Source organism: Corvus cornix, chromosome 17 (genome assembly GCF_000738735.6).
Source record: "Corvus cornix cornix isolate S_Up_H32 chromosome 17, ASM73873v5, whole genome shotgun sequence".
NCBI classification, from domain to species: Eukaryota; Metazoa; Chordata; class Aves; order Passeriformes; family Corvidae; genus Corvus; species Corvus cornix.
The window spans coordinates 9,427,879-9,452,106 of record NC_046346.1 but is presented as its reverse complement, the minus strand read 5'-3'; the positions used below and the strand labels follow the sequence as shown (position 1 = coordinate 9,452,106).

General features: G+C 52.3%; 2 protein-coding genes and 1 long non-coding RNA gene across 3 annotated transcripts; 2 read left to right on the top strand and 1 right to left on the bottom strand.

Moving 5' to 3' along the window:
* The first annotated feature begins 31 nt into the window (after positions 1-31).
* FAM166A (family with sequence similarity 166 member A) lies at positions 32-16,402 on the top strand. The gene is made up of 8 exons (XM_019284779.2): positions 32-169; positions 2,739-2,946; positions 6,386-6,555; positions 9,939-10,240; positions 11,251-11,353; positions 12,471-12,565; positions 14,544-14,661; positions 16,293-16,402. Exons 2-8 carry the CDS (start codon positions 2,891-2,893, stop codon positions 16,379-16,381), a joined length of 933 nt encoding a protein of 310 aa, XP_019140324.2. The 5' UTR covers positions 32-169; positions 2,739-2,890; the 3' UTR covers positions 16,382-16,402.
* TUBB4B (tubulin beta 4B class IVb) lies at positions 16,371-18,497 on the bottom strand. The gene is made up of 4 exons (XM_039561781.1): positions 18,370-18,497; positions 18,175-18,283; positions 17,988-18,098; positions 16,371-17,578 (listed from the first exon to the last, which is right to left on the bottom strand). The coding sequence occupies exons 1-4, from the start codon at positions 18,424-18,426 to the stop codon at positions 16,518-16,520; spliced, it is 1,338 nt and encodes a 445-aa protein (XP_039417715.1). The 5' UTR covers positions 18,427-18,497; the 3' UTR covers positions 16,371-16,517.
* A 914-nt stretch (positions 18,498-19,411) lies between these two features.
* On the top strand, positions 19,412-20,716 carry LOC109144402. The gene is made up of 2 exons (XR_002045171.3): positions 19,412-20,039; positions 20,170-20,716. It is a non-coding gene; the product is annotated as an uncharacterized LOC109144402 (long non-coding RNA).
* Positions 20,717-24,228: the final 3,512 nt, after the last annotated feature.

Below are 24,228 nucleotides of genomic sequence, written 5' to 3'. Positions count from 1 at the left end.
TTTCTACCTTTTTTCTTTTTTTACCCAGGTGTCTGCCCTGAGAATTGATATTTCAGTGTGGCTGTTCAGTAGCTCTTTGGGGAGTGTGTGACCCCTGGGTTTGGAGGAAGCAGCCACAGACCATTCAGAGAAGAGAGTTTTCAGGGGAGTTTCTGGAAATGCTGGAAAGGTGCTGGCCCAAATCCCCTTGGGCTGGTGGGACCTGGATGGGCCTGGGGTTGTTGGTTGGTGCTGCATTTCAATAAGCAACTTTTTCATCTCAGTGTTAAAATCAGGTGCTTTAGGCTGGGAGGAGACTTTGTAGGTCCCTTATCAACCTGTCCACTAAAAGCTGAGCTAATTTCAAAGTTCCCTTGGGGTGCTCTGGGCTTTGAGAATCTCCAGGGTTGGAGATGCCACCCGCACCCCTGACCCTGTCCCGTGCCCATGAAGAACTTTTTCCTGGCGCCTGGTGGACCTTTCCCTTGTGCCTGTTCCCTCTTGGTCTTTCACTGTGCCCCTCTGAGCTGAGCCATCGTACCCCTGGCAGCCCCTGGGGTTGCCCCTGCTCAGAGCTTAGGTATTTGGGCAAACTCAAATAGATTTTATAAAGGCTGGGGATATCAGATCTCTCCATTTAGGCACCAAGGACAGGAGTCAAAGCAGCATTTTTATCTTCTCAGATATAAGTTTGAGGGAAATTAGGCCTTGAGGTGATGATCTTTAAGGTCCCTTCCAACCCAAACCAGTCTGGGATTCTGGGATGTTTAATCAATTCCATACAGGAGTTAGATATTCACTGATTTATTTCTATCTTCACTGGCTGCAAATGTTCTTGAAAAAAGAAAGGTTTGACCAAAAGGAGAAGCTACTGCTGCTCCATCAGCAATCCAGTCAGTATTCCAGGAGTTCTGAAACATCCACAAATTCCCAGTGAGATTTGATAGGCTGAAGGCCCTGGGCCAGGCTCAGCAAGTCAAGTATTGCAAACTTTACACCTCCTAAACTGGATTTCAATCTTTCCTTTCCTTCCCTCCCCCTGGGCCAGGTGCCCTCACCTTCCTAATGATCTTCTGCCCCTCACACATCACTGTGTCCCTCTTGCGAAACCTGTACTGAGGCACGTGTGGCTGAAGTTGTTCTGGAACACAGAAGCAGCACATCAGAAACCACCTTTAGCAGCTGGGGGAGAACACCTGAGCACAGCTCGGTGACTTTGCTGCCTCCAGAACAGCTCAGGGCAGCATTTGGAACTTAAACCTCCCTGGGATCCCTCATTCCCCAGCTCTGGCCAAGCCCCACCAAGGCAGGGCTGGCTTGGGGTTCTACCTCAGCCCTGGAGGAGACAAAGTGCTCTCCACACAGACAGAAGGAGTGGGTAGTTTTAATCTCCTCAGGGAAACCTCTAATTCAATCCTTTCTCCTTACTGTGACAGTGAAATCACAGCAGGGCTGAAACCATTTGCATAATTCACAGAGGCTGATACTGCTCAGACACCAAAGAAATAAAACCCTGCAGGTCCTGCACAGACAGCTCTGGGTTCAGACCTGGGCAAGTGAAGCAACACAAGTTCTTCACCCTTTAAAGCTGTTGTCCTGCAAGAACCACTCCCCTACAGCAAACAGCTACCGCAGAAAATTACAAAAAGACTCAAGACTGATGGGAAAACTGGTTTGAAAACTTACATGGTTCTCAAGTACTTACTAGACTGTCTCACTCTTCTGTACACGACAAACACAACAACTGCTATAAGCAGCAGTGCAACTGCAGCTCCAATTGCAATTCCAGTCAGCTGGGAGGGGAATTCAGGGAGAAAGAAGTTAACAATTTTCAGCTTCAGAAGCTACTATGTACTTTTTGCAGGGCTGAAGAACACTCAGCTCAGTGAGATGTCTAAAAGTCAAGCACATTCATAAATACTTAATTTTTAATTCAAACGTCACACATGCAAGAAGTTTAAACTGCAGCAGTGACCAGTGCTAAGTTCACATGCAAAATATCCCATGTTTTAATTCCCCAGGAGCTGTGAGCTGATCAGTGCAGTGTACAGGAGGTGCATGAGGGCATCGAGTGCCAGGACAACGGGGAATGGCCTTAAGATGAAGGAGGGCAGGGCTGGATGGGAGATTGGGAAGGAATTGTTCCCTGGGAGGGTGGGCAGGCCCTGGCACAGGGTGCCCAGAGCAGCTGGGGCTGCCCCTGGATCCCTGGCAGTGCCCAAGGCCAGGCTGGACATTGGGGCTGGGAGCAGCCTGGGATGGTGTCCCTGCCCATGGCAGGGGGTGGGACAAGGTGATTTTTCAGGTCCCTTCCAACCCAAACCAGTCTGGGCTGTTCAGCAAACAGGAGCCCCTGTTCTGGGCAGGGAGAAACCCAGCACCTGCAAGGCAACGTGGCCACGTTGTGTTGGGAATGGGAGCAAGCTTTACCCTGCAGGAATCAGGCAGTGAAGGATCATGCCACCCTCAGACAGGCAGGCCGGGAGGGCAGCGGGGAGCGGGGAGAGGAGGGATGGCTGAGCCCAGGGAATCCCTGAGCCTGTGCCTCGAGCTTTCCCTGCTGGGAGCAGGAGCACATGGCCTGACCAGGCAGGCACAGCTGGGCTCTCCAGAGTGCTGGTGCTGGATGTGAACCACGGACACGTGTTTGTGCTGGGGCCGCTCACGGGGAACATCTGGCACTGCTGTCTCCAGGGCTGGGAGCCCTCAGGCAACCTGACAAACGCTGTAATATTCCTGTGTTTGTCCAAAACTTCCAGGTGGGGAAAGAAAGAGCTGTGTCCAGGAGAAGCTGAGGGGTTTTGCGCTGCAGATGGAACCTCGTGGGGGCTGACATCACAAAGGCTCCCCTGGTGACCGCATTGAGCTGCGTCTCCTTCCCCCCCTCCCCACCACCAGCTGTAACATCACCATGGCATCCTACAAGGGAAGCAGCATCTTCCCTCGAAACCCCTACCACATCCCTGGGTAAGTTCATGCAAAACATCCATTTCCAATGCAAATAGCTCTGGTTGGGATCAGGGAGAATTTATGACTCGTGATGTTTTGGGTTTTCTTAAAGACCAATTCAATAACCCATGTAACAGTGCTCTGAAGGACACAGAGCTCCAGGAGAAGCAGCACCTTACAGAAGGGTAGAGTGACAGACCATGCCATAGTGTGTGGACAGCAAAGCCAAAATTGTTCTTTTTTCCCATTTCTTTTAAGCTGCCAAATGCCACCAGAGCTACTGGGCAGGGTTTGGCTTCCAAACTGTCGTAATAGTTGCATCAATGATTTTTGGAAGTCTCCTTTAAGTAAATGGTTGTACAGATGTGACACCCTCTGGTCACTAGGCTGGAGCCCTGTCCTGCTGCTGGGTCAGGGACTGGAAAGTCTAGTGATTTACTCCACAAGTAGTTGGATTTCTTTCCAAAGCTTTTTGTGATGCTCTCCTCTAAAGGCTTGGAAAGAAGAAACCCTGGATATGAGGCAATGATTTACAGGGGAGAAGGTAAGATATGAACGGGAAGAACAAGGGAATTGCTGTGAATTAAGAAGCTGTGTGTGGGGTGAGACCTGGTCTGGGTGTGTAAAGGGGGTGGGAAGGGCTGGGTGGTCCCCAAGGGAAAAGCAGCTGCTGTGGGTACAGAATCCCTTGGATTAGCCCAGGCTGAGGCAAACCAGGCTGTGAGCCCTGGCACAGGGAATGCCAGCCATGTCCTGTGGGTGCAGGGCAGGAACAGTGGGGGCAGATCCCAGCCACAGGGAGAGGGTGGAGCAGGTTTCCTCAAGGCTGCTCCTGCAGTGACGACCAAATCAGCCCTTCCCATCACAGTGACAGGCAGCATTTTCCATTACTGATCTCTGTACCTTCCCACTCACAAAAGCTCTGAGGTTGGGGGTTTTAAACTCCTTTTTGCATTGCTGTGGCCATCTGATGGGACATTCCGTGTGTGCTGTCAAAGCTGTGCTGGCAGCAGCTTGGGAATGACGAGGGACAGCAAGGAGGGAGCCATGGCTGGAATTGCAGCCCCAAAAGCCTCAACACCTTCCCTTGCTCACCCCTGGCTGCCTGCAGCTCCCTCAGGGGCAGCTCCAAGCCCAGGTATGGACACAGCAGCTGGGGCTGCTCCTCTCCGGAGCTGCTTCGACCTCTGGAGGAGGAACCAAATGCTGCTGCTGCATTTATTGGTGCTGTGCAGGCTCAGGGCACCCCCTGAGCCCCCGTGGGTGCTGAGGGCGCTGCTTTGTGTCTGCTTTGGGTGGCTGAGGGCGAGGAAGAGCTGCCTGAAGGGCATCATCAGCAGAGCCCTGCACTGGGGTGTCACGGGAGGAGGGTTTGTGTCCAGGATGTCACCAGGTGTCCCATGTGCTGCACCTGCCTGTGCCACTGAACCTACAAACACCACGGGAACACCAAAGCACGTTGTTGACACTCAGGCCAGGCAATGGTCACAGCAGGAGTTTGAAAAGCCACCACAGCGCTCAAGAGCACTGGGAAGCCTAAACCCAATGAGTGGGATGCCTTGGGAAGGTCTGGGTGGGCAGAGAAGGTGTCAGTCCATGAATCCTGGGCACAGCCCTGTCCTGGCTCTGCGGAGCTGGGAAGGGTTTGGAGACAAGTGAGGGTGGGCCCAGGGCCAAGGCTTTGCTGGCGACCAGGGAGGCAGAGCAGGTTTGGGTGGCAGCCTGGGAGTGGCGATGGAGGAGATAGGGCTGAGCAAGGGCAGGGTGAGCCGGGCTCAGCCTCAGGCGAGCGGGTTTTTGGTGCTCACCAGCCTGAACCCCCAAAGAGGGATCCCCAAAAGGGATCAACACCTCAGCACAGGGGCACAAACAGCCCTGCTGAGGCTGGTCCCTTCCCCAGGCTTTCACCAGCAGCACTCATAGCTCCCTCCATGGCAGATCCCTCTCTGTGCACCCAGACCGACTCGCTCAGCTGACCTCGTGTTTAATCGCGGGGGAACGGAGCCCTTTCTCAGCCCAACCATTATTTTGTCCGTGATCAAAATCCCTCCAGCCATCCTGTAATTATTTGGGCTGTGTCATTTGTGCCCTCGCTCAGTTTTATCATCCTGGTGTTGCTTCCCTGTGTTGCAAGACTCATTGAGAATCCCTGGGGATGAGCCACCGAGCTGCCGGGGAGGAATCCTGCGTGCAGAGTGGGGAAACCTGCCAAGAGTAAATGCACGGCTCTGCTTGCTGTTGTTTAAACTATTTGGAAGGGAAAGTACTTACTCATCATCTTATGATCCTCATGCATCATCTGGCTTTATCCCCGGATCCACGCTGCGCTCATTGATGGAATATTTCTGTCTGTCCCTTGCAACTGGCAGCTCTACCTTTCTTCAGTGCTGGAATAACATCACCATTAGGAAATCTGAGACTGGAGCAGCTCGAGTTTCTCATGGTGGCTCGGAGCAGAGCCAGAGCTGCAGCATCTGCCCTGCCCTCGGCCACCACCGAGTCACAGTGCCCATCCCAGGGCTTGGGCAGCGGAGAGATCCCAAACAACCAGAGCTGTATTTGTTCCCGGGGCTGACCACGTTCGCTGTGCCCACCCTGTGCCAGGCAGTGCCTGGGTGGACTCACCAGCCCAGGCCCACTCCTCGCTGTGAGCAGAGAGAGGAGGGTGCAAGTGAGGAATTATTCTGATTTCTGAGTTTCAGTACTGAACAAGAGACACTGGGATTTTCTCAGCTACTCACTGTGTGTCAGAGCAGAGGCACTGCAAAGTTTAAACGCTGAACTGCAAATGATATTTTAACTGGGGGACTGTGGATGTTGGTGCTGCCAAAGCCACTGCAGGCTGTGCTGGGAGTTTCCCATCCACAGGTGCAGCTCCCTGACCTCATCCTGCATTTCTCCATGAACCAAAGGCCTGTGCCTGTACACGCCTGTGAACTGAGCCAGTTTTCATGCTGCCAGATGAGAACATGTGTGTGAAACACAGACACTGCCCCCGGCCTCCTGTGTAACCACACGTGTGGTCTTGGTTCTGCCCCTGCGCTGCGGCTCCACCCGGGCTCACGGGCACATCCCATCCATCACCTTCCCTGGGCTCCTGGACAGGGCCTTTCCAGGGTACAAAAGCTCTGCAGCAGATTTGCACTGCCAGAGGGCAGGGTTAGATGGGATACTGGGAAGGAATTGTTCCCTGGGAGGGTGGGCAGGCCCTGGCACAGGGTGCCCAGAGCATCTGGGGCTGCCCCTGGATCCCTGGCAGTGCCCAAGGCCAGGCTGGACATTGGGGCTTGGAGCAGCCTGGGACAGTGGGAGGTGTCCCTGCCCATGGCAGGGGTGGCACTGGATGGGCTTTAAGGTCCCTTCCAGCCCAAACCAGTCTGGGATTCCATGATTATCCCACCAGTCCCCAGCTCCCACTGCTGCCTCGGTGATGGCTCTTTTCCGGTTTCCTCCTCAGCTATGGGGGCTACGTCCCTCAGTTCACCTTCAGGTTTGGGAATACCTACGGCAGAACCACCCACGATGTGCTGATGGATCCCACTGTCAGCAAGAGCCATCGCTCCGTGCTGGCACCACTGGACAACAAGGAAAACCTCCTTGAGCTCCATTACCACATCGAGCATCCAGGTGAGCAAATGGACCCTGCTAATGAGCACAGGGTTAATTACCAGTACTGGGATCTGTGCCCACCCGTCCTTGGTAGGCTGCTGGGTGAAATGGGGTATTTTCCTCGGAGCAATCACAGCTCTGGTGTAGGAGCACTGACACCTGGAGAGCAGCAGAGTGAGGAGTTGGAGCTCTCAGCCTCAGCTTGTGAGGATGGGGATTCTTGTGTTGTGGAGAGGAGAGTTTGAGTTCTCAGGTTATCTTCAGTTAGATGAAGATAAGTGATTTTATGGCATATTATGAACTCACTCCCTGATTCTTCCAGAATTCCTGTTGTGGTTTAACCCTGGCTGGCAACTAAACCCCACACAGCTGCTCGCTCACAAATCCCAAACATGGCCTGTATTAGCTGCTGCAAAGATAATGACCTCTATCCCTGTCAAGCCCAGCACAATTCCACAGGCTAGAATCCATCTTTCTGGGGAAGATCTGGTCTCCTACCTCAGATCCTTTCCTGGCTCACCTGCCTGGTGCAGAGCTCGCTCAGCTCTGAGCTCTGACAGCTTGGGATTGATTTTGCTTCTTGCTGCTCCTCCTCAGCACAGCAGAAGGACTCCTGTGCTTTCCCTTTCCATCCTTTTCCTTTCTTTCCCTTCCCCACTTTGCTAACAGGCCCCATCTCCTCCATCAGAGACAGGCTCATGTGGATTCCCAGCACTGGGAATTTGCAGGAATCTCCTACCAAGTCCCAGCCCTTTGGGCAGAGTGCCTGGTCCGTGCTGAGCAGCCCCAAACCAGGCACAGCAGAGCTGCCCTGTGATCCTGACCAGCCCCTCGGGGATGTGCCGTCCTTTGGGGACATTTGCCACGTCCCATCCCGTGGCTGAGCCGTGGCTGTTGTGGATGCCCTGGGCAGTGGGAATGAGTTTCCTCCAGGATGATGTGCCCATATGGGGTCTGGGTCTTTATTTCCCTGGGGATGCCACACCAAAGTGTTGCTTTCTCATTTCTCACGGGGAATTCGTGCCGTGCAGCTTCTTGCAGACTTTTGGCCTCTCTGCTCCTCCTGGCCCTGTTTTCCAGGATCCAGGCCTCCACTACACAGGTGGTGTTTACAGGCTTAATTCCTGGAGATTTGAATTTGCATTTCTTTGGACTAAAATAGAGCTTGGACAGACCCAACTAACCAGTTGACCGAGTTGCTCTCTCATTATTCTGGTTCTCTCCTGGTTGCCAGTGCCAGAGCTCACGTTCGCTGCTCGTTAGGGAGGTCCTGAAGAACGTGGCCATGGGGAGCCACCCCTGGCTGTGCTGATAAGGTCCCCAACAGCTCCTGCTGTCCAGCTGGCCCCGTGCAATCCCTGAAACCCTCCCCAGGTGCTGCCTGGTGTCCTTCTGGGTGTTTTATGTGATGGAGATCAAAGAGCTCATGGCAGTGCCAGGCCTGTGGCTGCCTTTGGCAAACTCGGTCTCAAGACTTTTTCTCAAGGTCTGGCTTTGATAAAGCCTCGTTGATGGGCACCAAGTACTTTGCTGCTTTCTATCAGTTCAACCCCATTTGTTTTCTTGCTGGAAGTGAAATCAGGCTCTGCTCTGGGGGATCTCTTCCTTCTGGTGACCAGTGACAGCACCCAGGGAACGGCTGGAGCTGGGCAAGGGGAATTTAGGTTGGATATCAGGGAAAGGTTCTTCCCCCAGAGGGTGCTGGGCACTGCCCAGGCTCCCCAGGGAATGGGCACGGCCCCGGGGCTGCCAGAGCTCCAGGAGCGTTTGGACAGCGCTGCCAGGGATGCCCAGGGTGGGGCTGTTGGGGGGTCTGGGCAGGGCCAGGGGTTGGACTGGATGATCTTGATGGGCCCTTCCAGCTCAGGATATTTTGTGATTCCATGAGATCAGCCAGGGATGTGCTGAATTATCCATCATCCATGCTGGAACTGGTTGTGGGCTCCCCAGGAACCTGACCTGAAAATGGGGATATTTACTCAAATCAAAAGCACTGTGCTCTCCTGGCTTTTCATTTTGCACCTCACTGAGCAGCCTTTCAGAATTGATCAGTTTGCAAATCCCAGGGTCATAAAAAGGACCTCTTAGGGGTTTCTCAAGTACAGAACAACCTAAGTTTCCCTTTCCTTTGGTTTGTGGGAGAGAGTAGATGCAACATTCTCATTAATAATGAAGTAAAAAGTAAACCTGCTTTAAAATTTGCACTCTGGATTGAAGAATCATTCTAATCAAGGATTTTTCTTTATTTTGTTGCCAGCCTGGACACTTGATAATTCAGTTGCATAGAGCATATTTTATAAGTTATATACAGAATATATACACATTATTCTGTGATTCTGGGCAGATTGCAAAGCTAAATGCCCACCAGAAGCTTATACTTGTGCAGAAAATGGGCAGATTTTGCTGATTTCTGCAGATTTGCAGAAATCATGGAATCATTCAGCTTGGAAAACACCTGAGATCGAGTCCCACACCAATCCAGCACTGCAGATGAACAGACTGTCTGCAGATGGAGCCTCTGCTGGAAGACGGTGCCTCATCCTGCAGGCTCAGCCCCGGGATGCAGATGTGCTCCCTAGGGGAGCTCAGAGGAAGGCTGTAATGACCAGAGGGTGGAAAAGAAACGACCTATGAGTACAAAAATGGAAGGAATTTGGTTTGTTTTAAAAAGACAAAGCTGACATAATAAAAGTTTTCCAATAAGGAAAAGGTGGCTGTGGGGTAGACGAGTGATCCTCGTCTGGAACCACAGAGGAGGGAAAAATGGGCTTCACTGCTGGCACAGAGGAAGAGAAAGTGCCTGAACCAGGGCTGGGGCACTCGAGGAGCCACGGCATGGGGGATCTTTAAGGGGAAATAAGACAAAAGTTGCCAAGCTCAGCTGTCCCTGCGAAGTCTCAAATCACAGGGCTCTGCCCCTGGCTCACAGTGGAGATATTTCACATTTGCTGGATGTAAGATAAATTTTTTCCAGCCAGTGTTACAGCAGATCCTTTCCTCGATGAGCAGCAACGGTGCCAGAGCAAGAATTCCTTGGAGGGGGCTCTGTTTGGGGTGGACAGACACAGCCACGTGGAGTTAAGGATTGAGGATTTTTTTCCCTTTTACTACTTTTTAACTTGGCTGGTGATATTTTACCATTTAGGTGAATATACAAGTGTTATTTAGCTCGGATTGGTGCAGGGTTTTCTGTGCAGGCCAGTTTGTCGATGGGGCTGACGGCACAGCCATGGGATGTGCATGGAGTGGATCCTTGTGGTCTCTTCCAACTCGAGCTATTCTCATTCTACACCACTGACCTCCAGGCTCCTTCCCATTCCCCCGGAGGCACATGGGGATAATGGGAACCCCTCATCCTCTTCGGGCCACTCCTATCCCCTAACTCAGTGTCTGTCCTTCAGGGTATGTCACCTTCCAGCCCATCAACAGCCTTCCTGAAGTACCCCTTGGGCCACAACCCGTGGTCACGCCAGCGCCGGAGGAGCCCATGATGGCCCACATGGACCCCACGCACTGGCGGAGCCCCCCGGACACGGCCGCGCCCGGCGCCCGGCAGACCTGGCTGCCCCAGGAGCCGCTCCGGGGGCTCGCCCTGCACCCCGCGGCTGAGGAGCTGCAGAGGGAGGTGGCCAAGCCACCCCTGGCCTGTTGTCTGGGGAAAGCAGCTGGAACCTGCCAGTGTAACTGTGGAGGGGGCAAAATGGTGAGCGGGCTTGGGGGCTGGAGGGAGCGAGGAGGGAATTTCACTCGGGTGTGGGTGGCAAGGGCCGAGTTAAGAGTGTCGTGTAGAGAAAGAGCAGGTACACAAATGTTTCCAGGAGTAGCAAACCTACTCCATGTTCAGGAAATGGTTTTAGTTGTTAATTAGGCTTCCCAATCAAAAAGGCTTAACTTCTCATTTGGATGGGTTTGGCTTCAATTCCAGTTGCTGAAGTTGTGTTAGGCTGTGCTGGGCAGCCAGGCTTGAGCTTCGTTAGGGTGTCCTTGGAGCCCTGAGGCTGCCTCTTCCTCCTCTTTTTCTTCCTCCTTCTCTGCCTTTTTCTTCTCCTCCTCCTCCTCCTCCCCAAAAGAGAGCACTCCCAGCACCTTTGGTTACATTTCTGACCCTGTATCTCCCCCACCTGAATTTCCCACCATTGTTACCCCTCATTTAAACACTGATTAACATTTAAACATTTAAGTACTGGGATTTGCCCGTGGAGCTGGGGGCTGTTGAGCACAGCACAGCCAGTATCACTCCAGACCAACATGTTTTATGTTTTTAAAAAAATTTTTTATATTTATTATTTTTTTAAAAAATCCTTTTATTTCCTCTGGACCCAGCAACAGCCTTTGTCACGTTCCTGCAGCCATGGCTCTGCAAATCCTCTGAAGGCAGAGATTAGAGGTTTGACGCATGGAGTCAAAAGCTGGCTTGGATGTAAATCCCAAGAAGGGGCATTCCCGCTCCTTGCCCTCAGGAACAGATTTGCACAGTGCCCAAAGCTCCCCTTGTTCTCCATGGGGATTTTGCAAACCCCTTCAAGCTCTGCTACTTGCTCATCTCATAATTTGACCTTCCCAGAAATCGCTGGGGTAGCTCTCAGTGTAAAGCTGGGAAGAACTGGAAATGGCAGTTGCCGTTCCCAGCTCCTGGCAGTGCTTTAAGCTCTGCAGCCAAGGGAAGAAGCGGGTTTTACTGGTGTTTTCTTTTCTTTCTCCTTTTGTTTCAAGCAGCTACAAACCGGAGGTGTGGCACTGCCAGGAGGGGCGACGGCGGATTACACCTTGCCAGTGCTGCCTGTGCCAAATGCCATCCAGCAGAAAGCCATTTTTGGTAAAACACAGGGAGGGCACGTGCAGCACGAGGCTGCAGCTCTGAAGAACTGCTGTGACCCATCTCCCCCATGGGGAAACCTCAGAGGTGTTGCCCAGTGTCTCCAGTTCGTTTGGGATGGAAAATATCCCTGCTCCTCTCCCTGCATGGGCGTTTCTTTGGGATGTTGTCATCCTGTGGATGCCACTCTGTGCCCGTGGGCACTGGGAGGGATTCAGGAACCACCTCGGTTCCCTGCAGCTGTGGGGCCAAGCTCCAGAGGGTGAGGAGAGCTGGGCCTTGGGCTCTGCCCCACCCTGCTGGGGTGGTTATTCATCTCCTAGAAATCAGATGTTTTCCTGAATGACCAAATCCACACACAGGGGTGTATGGCACCACCACAAAGGCATAAACCCTGTCCAACAAGGGGTGTTCTGTGACCTCCCCACTTGCTCTGGGAGAACATTCCTGTGCAGCAGGAGAACTGTGACAGGTGATGTGCTGAGCTCCTCCCTCAAGGGTCTGACTCCAGAGGATGGGACCCTTCACTCTGCAGTGGCTCACGGGAGTACAGGGATCACAATATTTCAGTTAAAAGGAGAGAGAGTCCATACTTTAGGATGCAGAAGACGAACTCCTCTCTCCAAAGCTTTCCTTTGGAAAGAGGGAGTTTGGGCTGCTTTTCAGTTCTACCTCACTAGGTTTTATGTAGTTTTAGACTTTATAAATTTTCTCTTGTGGGAATTTGTTGGATGGGCAGAGCAGATGAGGAAAAAAGATTGGACAGCTTGTTGTTAGCCCCTGAATGTGTATTAAGTTGGGAGAGAATGTGAAAGAGTTGTGGATGTAAAAAAAAAACTAAGAAAATGAGATGGTTCTCCCATACCACATGGAGACCAACAAAAACCAGCTCAGGCCATTTTGTTTTCCTTGGAAATCATAAGGAAAAAACACCTCTTTCAGAGAAGATACCCCATGTGTAAGAGTTAATTTTACACTTTAAACAGATTAATTTTTCCTTCCTATACTTTAAGGTTTTATATTCATCCCAGTCTCCTCCACTCTCAGAGTGGCTGATCTTTAGATGATCAATGTATGTTCTCAAGCAGAAAATGTTCTCTCTTGCCTCCATCCAAAGGGTACACTGGATTCATCCCCTGTGCCACTGACAACATTGGCATGAACTACATCCTATCTGTGAAGAAAGCCATGAAGGAATTTGACCGACGTCAGGTAGATTATAGATTATAGATTATTGAAATAACAATGTGCATAATGCTGATCCACCCGAATTTTCAATAGTACAGTTAGAACTGGGATATAAGTACAAGCAAAATCAAACACTGTCAGGTAACGCTGAAAAAAACCACGAGCAATTAAATTCTGTAACTTGTTTCCTTGGGACATTAAGGGAGGGTAAATGAGTTCATAAAAGGATTAAGCAAATCTATGAGGGCTGGGTCAAGAGCGGCTGTTAAAAATGTTGCTCTGAGTGCAGAAATACAGGATGCAACTATCTGCACTTCCCGTATGGAATACATCTCCTCTGTCTGGTTGGCAGTGCTGGATGGCTTCCTGTGATACGTCTCCCTTTTAATTGGTTGTAAGGCTTTTTCCCTTCCTAACACAATTTGCCTTAAAGGGATCTCGATCTTCTTTCTCCTCCTTTTGGGAAGGATGCAGAATTATCCCTTCTGAAAAACTGTTGTTCCCTTGCTGTAAGAGCTCCCATACAATGACACATAATCCCCCGGCACGGGAAAACGAGATCCCTCCCGCAGCAGCTGATAGTTTGCATTCAGAGCTACACATCCCTCCCTGTCCCCAGGATGGCGTGAGATCCCTGGATGCAGCGAGATCTCCGGGATGCAGCGAGATCTCTGGGATGCAGCAGCCTTGTGTGGACCAGCTCATTAAACGCAGGCTGCAGCATCTCAGCCCTTCCTGCTCCCCGGGACCCACTGCCGTGCCTGCGTCCCCGAGCGTATGGGGCTGATGTAGGAAAAACATCCAAGATTGAGGATCCCCAGCTCAGAGAAATCAGCTGGAAAGAAATGAGTCAGCAGGGAGAGCAGCAGGGCAATGCTGTGCTTTGGATGAAATGTATTTCCCTGTGCTGGCTTCCTTCTCCTTTGCTGCTGCAGTGAATAGGAATTGAAATGGAGCAAACAGAACAAAACCCAGGCATTTATCCCCAAATGTGCTGTTTGCCAAGCCTTTCTGCCCCCGATGCCTTCAGAAACGCCTGCCTTGCCATGAATCAGCCAGGGAGGTGTCTGTCCACCATGGGATTCAGTGGAATCCAGGCTCGCAGGGCTCGGCAGCACCAGAGAGAATCACGCCACATTTCTAGCTAAGATAGCTTCCGACTTCAAGCCACTAATCTCCTGCCCTAAATCTTTGTTGTCCTCGGTTACAGATGTGCCATGGATCACTGCTCACTGCCTGCAGCAGGCAAAGCAAAAATCCTCTCGAGGAGCCACAGCCTGGGCTCCATCCCACTCACAAAGGGCTCCATGCCCTGCAGTGTGCTGGGCTCCGTGACCCACATCCCCTCTCCACATCCCTGGCACAGCTCCAGGGACACTTTCAGGGGTTCTGTGGCTGCAGAGCTGTGACACCCAGCTGTGACACCCACCCTGGTGCCCAGCCCCTTGCCTGCATCTGGCCTTGGAGGGCAGGGACGCTTCTGGGAGATGATTTACACTCTTCCTTCAGTTAATGCTCCCTAAGCCTTCCTGTTCCTCCTGGCCTGGGAATTTCAGGCTGTTCCTGTTGGTGGGAGTCATGGAAACACAAAGGGTGTCAAACCCAAACACAGCCACAGCACAGGAGCAGGCCCAGCTCCAGGGACAGCAGAGCAGGAGCATGAGGCCTTTGGGACTTGGGGATGATCCCCAAGGGAAGAAATCTCTGCAGCCTGGAGTGCAGGGATCCCAAGGACAGCACCTGGGCCATGCCGTGGGCATGGAGGAGGAGGTGGCAGGGACTGCTGCCCACACCTGCCAGGAGAAAAATTTATGGAGTGGAAAAAGGGACGATGTGATGTAGCTCTTAATTAGAAGAAAGCAGGACTGGAAAGAGAATTGCTTTATGTTGGCTTAAATATTTTATATAATGCAGAGTCAAAGCGCATGACTTCGGTAAAAATAGTATGTTTTAAAATAAACCGTTCCATGTTGTTGTGGGGATTTTTTGTTTTGTTTTCCAGCTTTTGGAAAGAAATCCACCTTATACCTTGGGCACGAGATTTCCCCGGACACACTGGCCAGACACCAAAATTTACACCCGTGCTGGACTCAAACCTTTCTACTTGGGCTTTGTACCACGTAAGTTCATCAGCTGAGTGAAAACGAGAGTCACTAATTACTGGGTTAAGTAGTGCTGTTATGGGCTGGAGTGGCACAGAAGTGAACAATTCCTGAGATGTTCCACACAGGTAGCAGGATTTTTTTCCGGTCTGTGCCGAGGTGCTGGAGCTGTGCCATGCCCAGCATTCCCACTGCCAGCCTCTCCTAGGCTTCACATTTCCAGCCACCACCCCCCTGCCGAGGCAGGGGAGGCTCAGTGACATCCCACCTGTCACATGTCAGGAAAGGGATTTGTTCTAAAAAGCTTGAAGTCTGATAAAAAGGAAAAGGTAGATGATAGGAAGGAGCTGAGAAAGCACAAAAAGCCTGGGGAAATGGTATTTGCCAACAGGACAAGTCCCTGCTTGAGCCCTGTGACGTCTTGGGCTGCCTAAAAGGAGAGGGCTGGAGGAATTTTGTGAGTAAGGGGCAGGTGTGTCCATGCACCTGAAAACATTAACGTACCAGGCTAAAAAAATCTCAACAAATCAGCAACTAATGCATTGCTGTGTTTGGTCACAGCTCAGCAATGTGGGTGGGAGGTCATGGAGCTCAGCTGGGAAGAACGGAACTCACTGCTTGTCCTTACTGCAGTGCAGAGGGGGAAAATGGGAGAAGATATAAAATGTGGTAGGATTGAAAGCAAAGAGTGGGAAAACAACTCTCCTGGCAGGGCTGGGCTGATGCAGAGACCAGAGAGGAGAATGTTGAGTGCAGGTCTGACACTGGGCCCCATTCCTGCAGACATTCCCACTTCCCTGCCTCTGGAGCCACCAGTCAGCACAGTTTTAACTGCTCCAACCAGTCCAGCTCTGGGTGGAGAAAATTAATTAAGGCAGAAAACCTTTAAACAAAAGCAGCTATAATTTAGAACGCTGAACAGAATTTCTTCAGCAGGGAAGCAGCCTGCTCCCTCCTGTCCAGCTCCTCAGTCAAGGAGCTCCTTCAAGCTTTGTCACTTGAAGTTGACGCTGAGCATATGAACTGGTTCCATCCTAAAAAGCTGCAGTTAATACAGGGTTTTCATGAGACAAACCAGTGTCAGACACTTGCCAGGTGTTCAGCTCAGCCCAAAAGCAGAGGCTGCACTAACATCTGGTTTTCAAAACCTTTACAGTGAATTCTGAAATCACTGCAGAAGGGCTGTGTGCATGGGACAGCTTTGGTGTCACCTGTCACAGCTGTGCCCAGCATCCCTGGGCCAGGCCAGGGCTCCCTGCAGGGTGTGCGGTGCTGAGGAGCTGCAGCAGAACAGCAACACCCAGTGCTGGGTGGCAGCTCCATGGCACCATTTTGTGCCCAGGCAGCTCAAACCTCCCGTGGCCCCCGCTCAAGCTCCTGCCAGGCCAGGCTGCAACGGGCCATGGGCAGGTACCTAAATTTAGATACAGGTTGGAGTTAATTCTAGCCTCCTTGTTAAATGTGTTCCCCTCCAGCAGTGCCTGATTCTAAGGCAGTACCAGGGAATTTCTTCACTCCCCACACCACCAGGAGGACTGCCACCGTGCCAGTGACACAACGGGGCACCAGCTGGCTGAGGGCAGGAGAGAAGGGGGTTGCCATGGACAGGGTGGCAGTGCTCGTGCCAAGTGCGTTGTTTTTCTCTGCAGACCTGCGGGACATCTACGGGCTCACTTACGGGGACGGCACGCGGGAAGCTTACCGGTGTGAACAGAGGAGACGGGGACTTGCACTGTGAAAACTGCTTTAATGGTGCCTGTACAGCATTGGGAGTGACTTGGAAACAGCAATAATAACACAACACAAACAGAACTTTTGAATGAGAGAGTTCATACAACTTTAAACAAAATTTACAGGTGTTCAACTGCATAGCTTTACTCAGCTTCCTCCTCAGCCTCCTCCTCAAACTCCCCCTCCTCCTCGGCTGTGGCATCCTGGTACTGCTGGTACTCAGAGACCAGGTCATTCATATTGCTCTCAGCCTCTGTGAACTCCATCTCATCCATGCCCTCGCCCGTGTACCAGTGCAGGAAAGCCTTTCTGCGGAACATCGCAGTGAACTGCTCAGAAATGCGTTTGAACAGCTCCTGGATGGCCGTGCTGTTACCAATGAAGGTGGCAGACATTTTGAGGCCGCGAGGTGGAATGTCACAGACTGCCGTTTTAACGTTATTAGGGATCCATTCAACAAAATAGCTGCTATTTTTGTTCTGAACGTTTAGCATTTGCTCATCCACCTCTTTCATGGACATGCGGCCCCTAAAGACGGCGGCCACTGTCAGATAGCGACCGTGACGAGGGTCACACGCCGCCATCATGTTCTTGGCATCGAACATCTGCTGGGTGAGCTCTGGCACAGTTAGAGCCCGGTACTGCTGGCTCCCACGGCTTGTGAGCGGGGCAAAACCAGGCATGAAAAAGTGCAGACGTGGGAAGGGAACCATGTTCACCGCCAGCTTCCGCAGGTCAGCGTTGAGCTGGCCCGGGAACCGCAGGCAGGTGGTGACACCGCTCATGGTGGCCGACACCAGGTGGTTCAGATCACCGTAGGTGGGGGTCGTTAACTTCAGTGTTCTGAAGCAAATGTCGTACAGCGCCTCGTTATCGATACAGTACGTCTCGTCCGTGTTCTCCACCAGCTGGTGCACCGACAGCGTGGCGTTGTAGGGCTCTACTACAGTATCTGACACTTTAGGGGAGGGCACCACACTGAAAGTATTCATAATTCGGTCTGGGTACTCCTCACGGATTTTGCTGATGAGAAGGGTACCCATGCCAGAGCCTGTGCCACCACCCAGGGAGTGAGTAAGCTGAAAGCCCTGGAGACAATCACAGCTTTCTGCCTCCTTCCTTACAACATCTAACACAGAATCGACTAATTCAGCACCTTCCGTATAATGGCCCTTTGCCCAGTTGTTTCCTGCTCCGCTCTGACCTGGAAAAGAGCCATTTTCGTATTAGATTACGGTCACTGCTTCCTGCTTATTGCTTGCAAGCAAAGCTTAAGAGCATCAGGCTCTATGAAAGCTTTTATCTTATCGAGCACAGGGCTGTGGTTTCACACAGGCACCTCTGCAGTGGCTCGGCGGACACAGGGAAAACATTAATTATCAATGATACAGCAGCCACTCCACTTCTCCTGGTGGCACGCACGGAGGCGGTAACGAGAATCGGAAGAGCAACGACCTCTGGTGCCACCTCGGAGCTGCTCCCAGCCGCAATCCCGGTATTCCACGCCAGGATTAGCCCCGTCCGGGCCGGTCCCTCGGAGCATGTGCGGCGGGGCAGCCCCGCAGTGCCCTGCCCGCCCCACCCCGCGGCTCCTCCCGCCCCCGCGCACTCACCGAACACGAAGTTGTCTGGCCTGAATATCTGCCCGAAGGGCCCGGAGCGCACCGAGTCCATGGTGCCGGGCTCCAGGTCCACCAGCACGGCGCGGGGCACGTACTTGCCGCCTGCAACACAGGGAGAGCCGTGACTACCGCGCCAGGGGGGCTGGGGCGAGCCTGGGGGGGTGGGTCCGGGCCCTACCTGTGGCCTCGTTGTAGTAGACATTGATGCGCTCCAGCTGCAAGTCGCTGTCCCCGTGGTAGGTGCCGGTGGGGTCGATACCATGCTCGTCGCTGATTACCTCCCAGAACTGCCGAAGAGAAGCGCGTCAGCAGCGGCCACGCCGGACCGGGCGCGCTCCCCTCCCGCCCCCGCACCCTCTTTCCCCGCCCGGACCTTGGCTCCGATCTGGTTCCCGCACTGCCCGGCCTGCAGGTGCACGATCTCCCTCATGATGGCGGCGGCTCCAAGCACTACCAGCGACCCTAACCTTCCCCCAACCGACTCTGGTTGCGTGAGGCAACCGCCAGCCTTTATATAGCAGCGGAATGCGCGCGCAGCCGTCTTCTCCCCGCCCAGGCGGCCATCCGCAGCAACGATTGGATAGTTATAGCGAGGCTCTAAAAATGAGAGAATCTGATTGGCTCTGCTGCTGTCACTCAAACCGACGGCTCCTATTCGCCCCGCCCGCCTGTCTGTTGGCTTTACAGTTAGGCAGCCGGGAGCTGCGAGTGCCCGCCCCAGCTCGCCCACGGCGCTCCCGATTGGCTCAATTGAATGATTGATGTCGAAGCCGATTGGCTGCCGGCCCTGGGGGGATGAGCTAACGCCATTTGATTGGCGGAGAACCAAGTGCCCTGGTAACCGTCGCAGTGACTCCGCAGCGGGCTCTGGGCGGTGGCCGCCGCATCCGCCCATTCACGGACCCGAGTGCGCGCTTTGCGCAGCGCAGGCGGCGGCTCCTCCTCACTGCGGGACAGGGCGGGTTCCCCGCGGGTCCCCAGCGCTTCCCCCCCGCCCCTCGCCTCCCCTCCTCCAGGCGGGTCTCCCTGCTTCCTTCCCTCCCCGTCCCCATGTCCCGCTCGCCGCCGCAGCGCCGCGTTGGGGGGGGGGGGGGAGAGCCCCGCGTGCGCACGCGCGGGCTGCAGCGACGTTCCAGCACTTTCTGGCGCGCGGCCCCGCCTGAGGGTGGCGGGCCGCGCGCGCGGGCGCTGTCGGGGCGAGAGCGCGGGCGGGTGGCGGGAGGGGTGGGTGGTGTGAGGGCTTGGGAGGCTGAGGGGGCTGTGAGGGGTCAGGGGGCCCTGAAGGCTCAGGGGGTCTGCCTGCTGTGAGGAGACTGGGGGGCTCGAGGGTCTGTGAGGGCTTGAGGGGCTTTGAGGGCTCAGGGGGTCTCAGGGCTCTGGGGGTGCGGGGGGCCCTGGCAGCTGTGAGGGGAGTGTAGAGGCTTGGGGGGTGCAGGTGCTCTGCCTTGCAATGGCAGCTCTGTAGAGGCATGTGTGCTGTGAGGGGAAGGCCCCAGTGAGGAGGTCCTGCCTGTGAGGGGATCTGTGTGAGCTAGACATTGCTTACCAATGCTTCCCCACATGGGCACGTCCATCCTGAGCTGTGTGTGGGTGCTGCAGCCCTGTCATGAGGCAGCCAGACACCCCAGGCTGGATAAATACCACCCTTGCCTTTCCTCTGTCCCTTATTCTACCGCCCAGCTTTGTGAGCACGTTCTTGCCCAGGCAGTGCATCCACTGGTCACAGTTCTATTAAGCGTGTTTGACTATTGTTCCAGCAGAATCTTTTTATGGTTGTATGTGTTCATTGTGATGCCAGCTGAGTCTACAAGTCCCAGCATCTTTTCTTGTTTCATACTGTAGCAAAAACTTGAAAGAGGCTCCTAATGGAGCTCCCAGGGCAGGGAGTCTCATCCTGCTGCCTCGCCGTGGGGTGGGCTGAGGCAAAGGCAGCCATGACCTCAATTCTGCTGACACAAGCCAGCTCTGTGACACACAAATGGCTTGTACACATCCTGGAATCTGCACCTGGATAACAATAATCCAATCCTGTGGCTGGGTCAGGTAAGGAGATGGCAGGATATAGAAGCCCGGTGAAGGCTGTGGCTGGAGGTTGAATGTCCTCTGGTAGTCAGCTTAATATAAAGGTTATGGTGATTGATATTTCTGGCATATAAACAACATATTCCTGCAGAGGTGCTGGAAGGAGTCCAGGAGCACTTGGAGCAGCCCCAGAGAGCCTGGGAGGAGTCCCAGAGCATCAGGAGTGACCTGAGAAGGTCCTGGGAAAGGCCTGGGTCAGCCTCAGAGGTATCCAGGGAGACACACACGGCTCATCCTTCACATCCGCAGCCGGAATGCAGGAGGTTTATGCAGTTCCCTTTGAGATAGCTGAGTAATGCAGAGGCATTAGGGTCTAGATTTATCCCACTAATTACAGGCACTGATTGAATAGTGTTCACACTGGAATGAGTGGAAAGGGATGGCTTGGCTCTGAGCAGTCCTCTGACAACACCTTTCTGTTCTCTGTGATGGTGTTTGAGGTGACCAATTCGAAAAACTGCAGCATCATTTAGGTATCAAAGGCAGCCAGGATGAATCTGGATAAGACTTGCTCAGGATTTCACACCAGGCTGTGCTAATCAGTGAAGACAGCTTTTCCTGCAGGATGCGATGCCATCCCTTCCAAGTAATGTACAAAAGGAATCCTGGCTTCTTTCTGATTAAAACCAGGGAATGTATTGTGTGTTGCCTGTGTTGTGCTGTGCAGGAAGGTACATTCAGCATCAATTCTCATCAGGTGTGCTCAGCACAGCGTTCACAGGCGCGTGTGCTCGGGAAACCCTGGAAAACCCTCCCTGAAATGGAGCAGGGGAGCCACTGCAGGGCTTGGGGGAGGTTTCCTGGTACAAGTGCTGCTGTATTTAATGCAGATACAGGTTTGGCTTTTTCTCAGTCAGGGCCAGAAAGCCAAGGCCTGTGCGTTAGTGCCGTCCATTTCCTCACTGTGTGAGCAATCCTGAGCCTTTGTGCTTCCCACAGCCTCTACTCCAGCCCGCACTGCCTTGCATGTTTGGGAAGCTGCTCTGTAATGTGTGGAGTGAGCAATTGTTGCCACCCCCAGCATTCCCAGAGGGAGTGTGAGAGTGGAAATGCTCTGCTCGGTTAAGGCTCCCATACCTGTCTCCAGAACACCAGTGGGATTGCTCCCAGCAGAGCAGGGGTAGGACCCTAGGGAGGAGCTAAACTTTGCTCTCTGATTGAGCTTCCAGATGTTTCCCCAGGAGATTCAGCCACCTGAATATTTATGGCATAGGAGACATTCCAAATTATTTGTGCAACACTAATTTTTGCTAATTCTACCCCAGTCAGTGAGTACTTTGCTCTTAGCTACATCCACAGGAAATTTAAAATTCTATTTTAAATGCTTTTCAATTTTTAAAATTGAAGTAAAATGCCAGTACTGCTAAGATCTCCCTGAGGAGGAACACAGCCAGGAATCTCCATGGAGAGCTGCTGGAGCTGCCGACCATGTCAGCCCTGTGATTTCTATTGCTGTGGCAGCCCAGCATTAATTAGTGTGTGCCAGGAGGTGAGCTGGCAAGTACCATGACAGGTCTGTGCCAGAACCCTGGCTCACATGGAGCATTCCTCCCGAGGCAAACCTCTGTATGGAATACTGAGGGGTATTCTGGGGCAAATTCTGGGAGAAGAAGCTGCACATTCCATGGTCCTGCCTGAGCAAAATGCTGAAGTGCATTTCTAGTGGTCGTTGGTTTAGTGGAGAGGCTGCAGCTTGCCAGAGTAAGGAATGCTGGAAAGCAGTTGGGAGGGCAGAGAAAGGAGCAGCACTAAGGTGGGATGTTTGTGGCTCCCACATCGTGTTTTCATTGCAGACCTCTGTCTTAGCTGGTATTTGATTGCTTTGAAAGCTCTCCCCAAGCTCTGCTGCAAGTGACAAGCAAGGAGGTTTCACCTCTTTTAGGGGCAGGTCCCATCTGTAAGTGCTGCATAAATTAATGCTGCAATAGGGGTCCTAGAAAACATCAGGGCCAGTGTTACATGGCTGAAGACCCTGGGTATAACCCAAAGAAAGACACAGGGAAGTTAAAATTGAGTTGGAAATCACATTCCTGTTTTGTTGAATTATGTATTAGGGGTTTTTTTTAACTTTTTATTGTAATTGTTTTGATTTTGTAACTCCCTGTACTGCTTTTGGCTTGGAAACAGATTTTACTGTAAACACAAGTGGTTTAAGCAGAGTGGGGAGGGACTTGCTTTTCACTTTTGCATATTGCCTTCCCCTTTCGCTGAACCAGTGTTCTCTGTGTGTGTGTACAGAGCTGATCCCTCCCCTCAGCAGGCAGGCAGGCAGACAGCGGCTGTCATTCTCCTCTTGGTGCTTAACCAGCGAGATTGCAGCCTGTGTCTCTGAAACAGCATCCAGTCTGAACTGAGCCTCTACCTGGGGCTGGCAGGAGCCCAGACAGAAATCACAGAACTAATTCTGCTTCTGTAGGTAAAAACCTGAAGCCCTGACTTAAGGGAGGGATGCTGGAGGACGAGTGTGTGGGGGAGCTGCCTCCAGAACCAGAGGGCTTTTGGTGTTGGGGTCGTGCCAGGTTTATGGCGACACTGAAGTGAGACGTGGGTATGTGCAGGTGTTTTCTCATTCTCATCTTTCTGATTGTTACTTCTAAGGATAAACAATCTTGTTTCCCAGAACTTATTGCTCCTGTGATATTGAAGTTATTACGGAGGTGAGAGGCAGCTTCCAGAGACCAGTGAGTGAGAGGTGCAGTTGTGGGATTCCTGCCTAAGGGAAATCAGAACAGCTGAATGGGATCAAGCCACGGGTCCACCCAAGCCAGTGTCTTGTCTCTAATGGTCCACAGCAGTTACCAAAGAACAGGGCAAACCGATATGAATGTGGCAGGTGGTTCAGGCAATTCTTTACCCACAAGCAAGTAACTTTTTAATAGCCCCAATGGGTTATTATGAATTTATCTAATCACCTTTTGCAGCCATGTAAACTTCTGGCATAAACAACCTCCTGTCCTGATGAATCCTGTGGTTTGACCATGATCTGTGTGGAAGAAGAGCTCCTTCCATTTGGTTTGATGCTTTCCACTGAGTAACTCCCTTCACAAGGCTGTGAGTCTGTCCCTTCAGAGCTTTCGCTCCAGGAGTGTTTAACATTGTCAGTGATAATGTGAGACAAGGTAATGCTAAACCAGCTTTTACTTGATGTAAAGTTCAGCATTAATTGGCCATTTACATCTCCTTCATGTTTAAAATCTGTGAACTTTGAACATTGTTCCCATGAAGGTTCCACAGCTCCGCTGCTGTTCCTTGTCCCGTGATAAGTCTGGTAGCTGTTATCTTCTTCCATTTGGAGGATCTGTTTCTCCTGAGACTTTCCACCAAGAAGTGGTGACTAATTTGATCATGAGGTGCACATATGGTGACACCCCTGCTGTGAACAAAAATAAGCTTTCCTTCGCACAAACCTTGATTTTATCATTCCTCTGTCTCTCTCAAACCTCCTCTTCATTCCCAGGGCCATCCTCTTCCTGGTAGTGATTATTCTTTCTCCCTCTTGTTCCCAAAAGAGCCTCCATCCATAATCTGTGCTAGTGCTTGTCTCCCTGCATAGAGGACTTCTTCCAATGTCATGGCTTCTTACATCCTTGGTTAGAGCTGCTTTCACATCCCACACAGAGAGGGTTTCCATACTGCAGTGTCTTTCCCCTGCATCCACGACATGTTCCCAGAGAAGCCTCCTTGCTAATTGATGTCATTTGTGGTGGGAGAGATTTCCTAAGGCTTTCCTAGGGGTGCTCTGCCAGCCTCCCTCTCGTGACTGATCCCTGGCATTGCACACTACTCCGGGGAGCAGCAGTTCCTCTCTGTATTTATCTGACTTGAACAGGGTCTGACAGCATCTGACTGCAGGAGGGCTCTGAATATCTCACATGGTGGGAGCGTGGTCACCTCAATGTACAAGTACACAGTGATGTCTGCACGTAGAAAACACCAAAACACTGTGACTTGCCTGGGTTTGATGGCATTATGAAAGGACTTTTATATTAAGAAAGCTGTGGCAAAAATTACTGCAGGTTTTCTGATCCCAGTATTCCTTCAGGCCTGTTCTTCTTCAGTGTGTTCAGAATTAGCTCTTGAAGTAGGAGTGACAGTCCATGAGGTAGGATATAAACATCATATGGCTGCCTACTTCTCTGGAAAGACACTC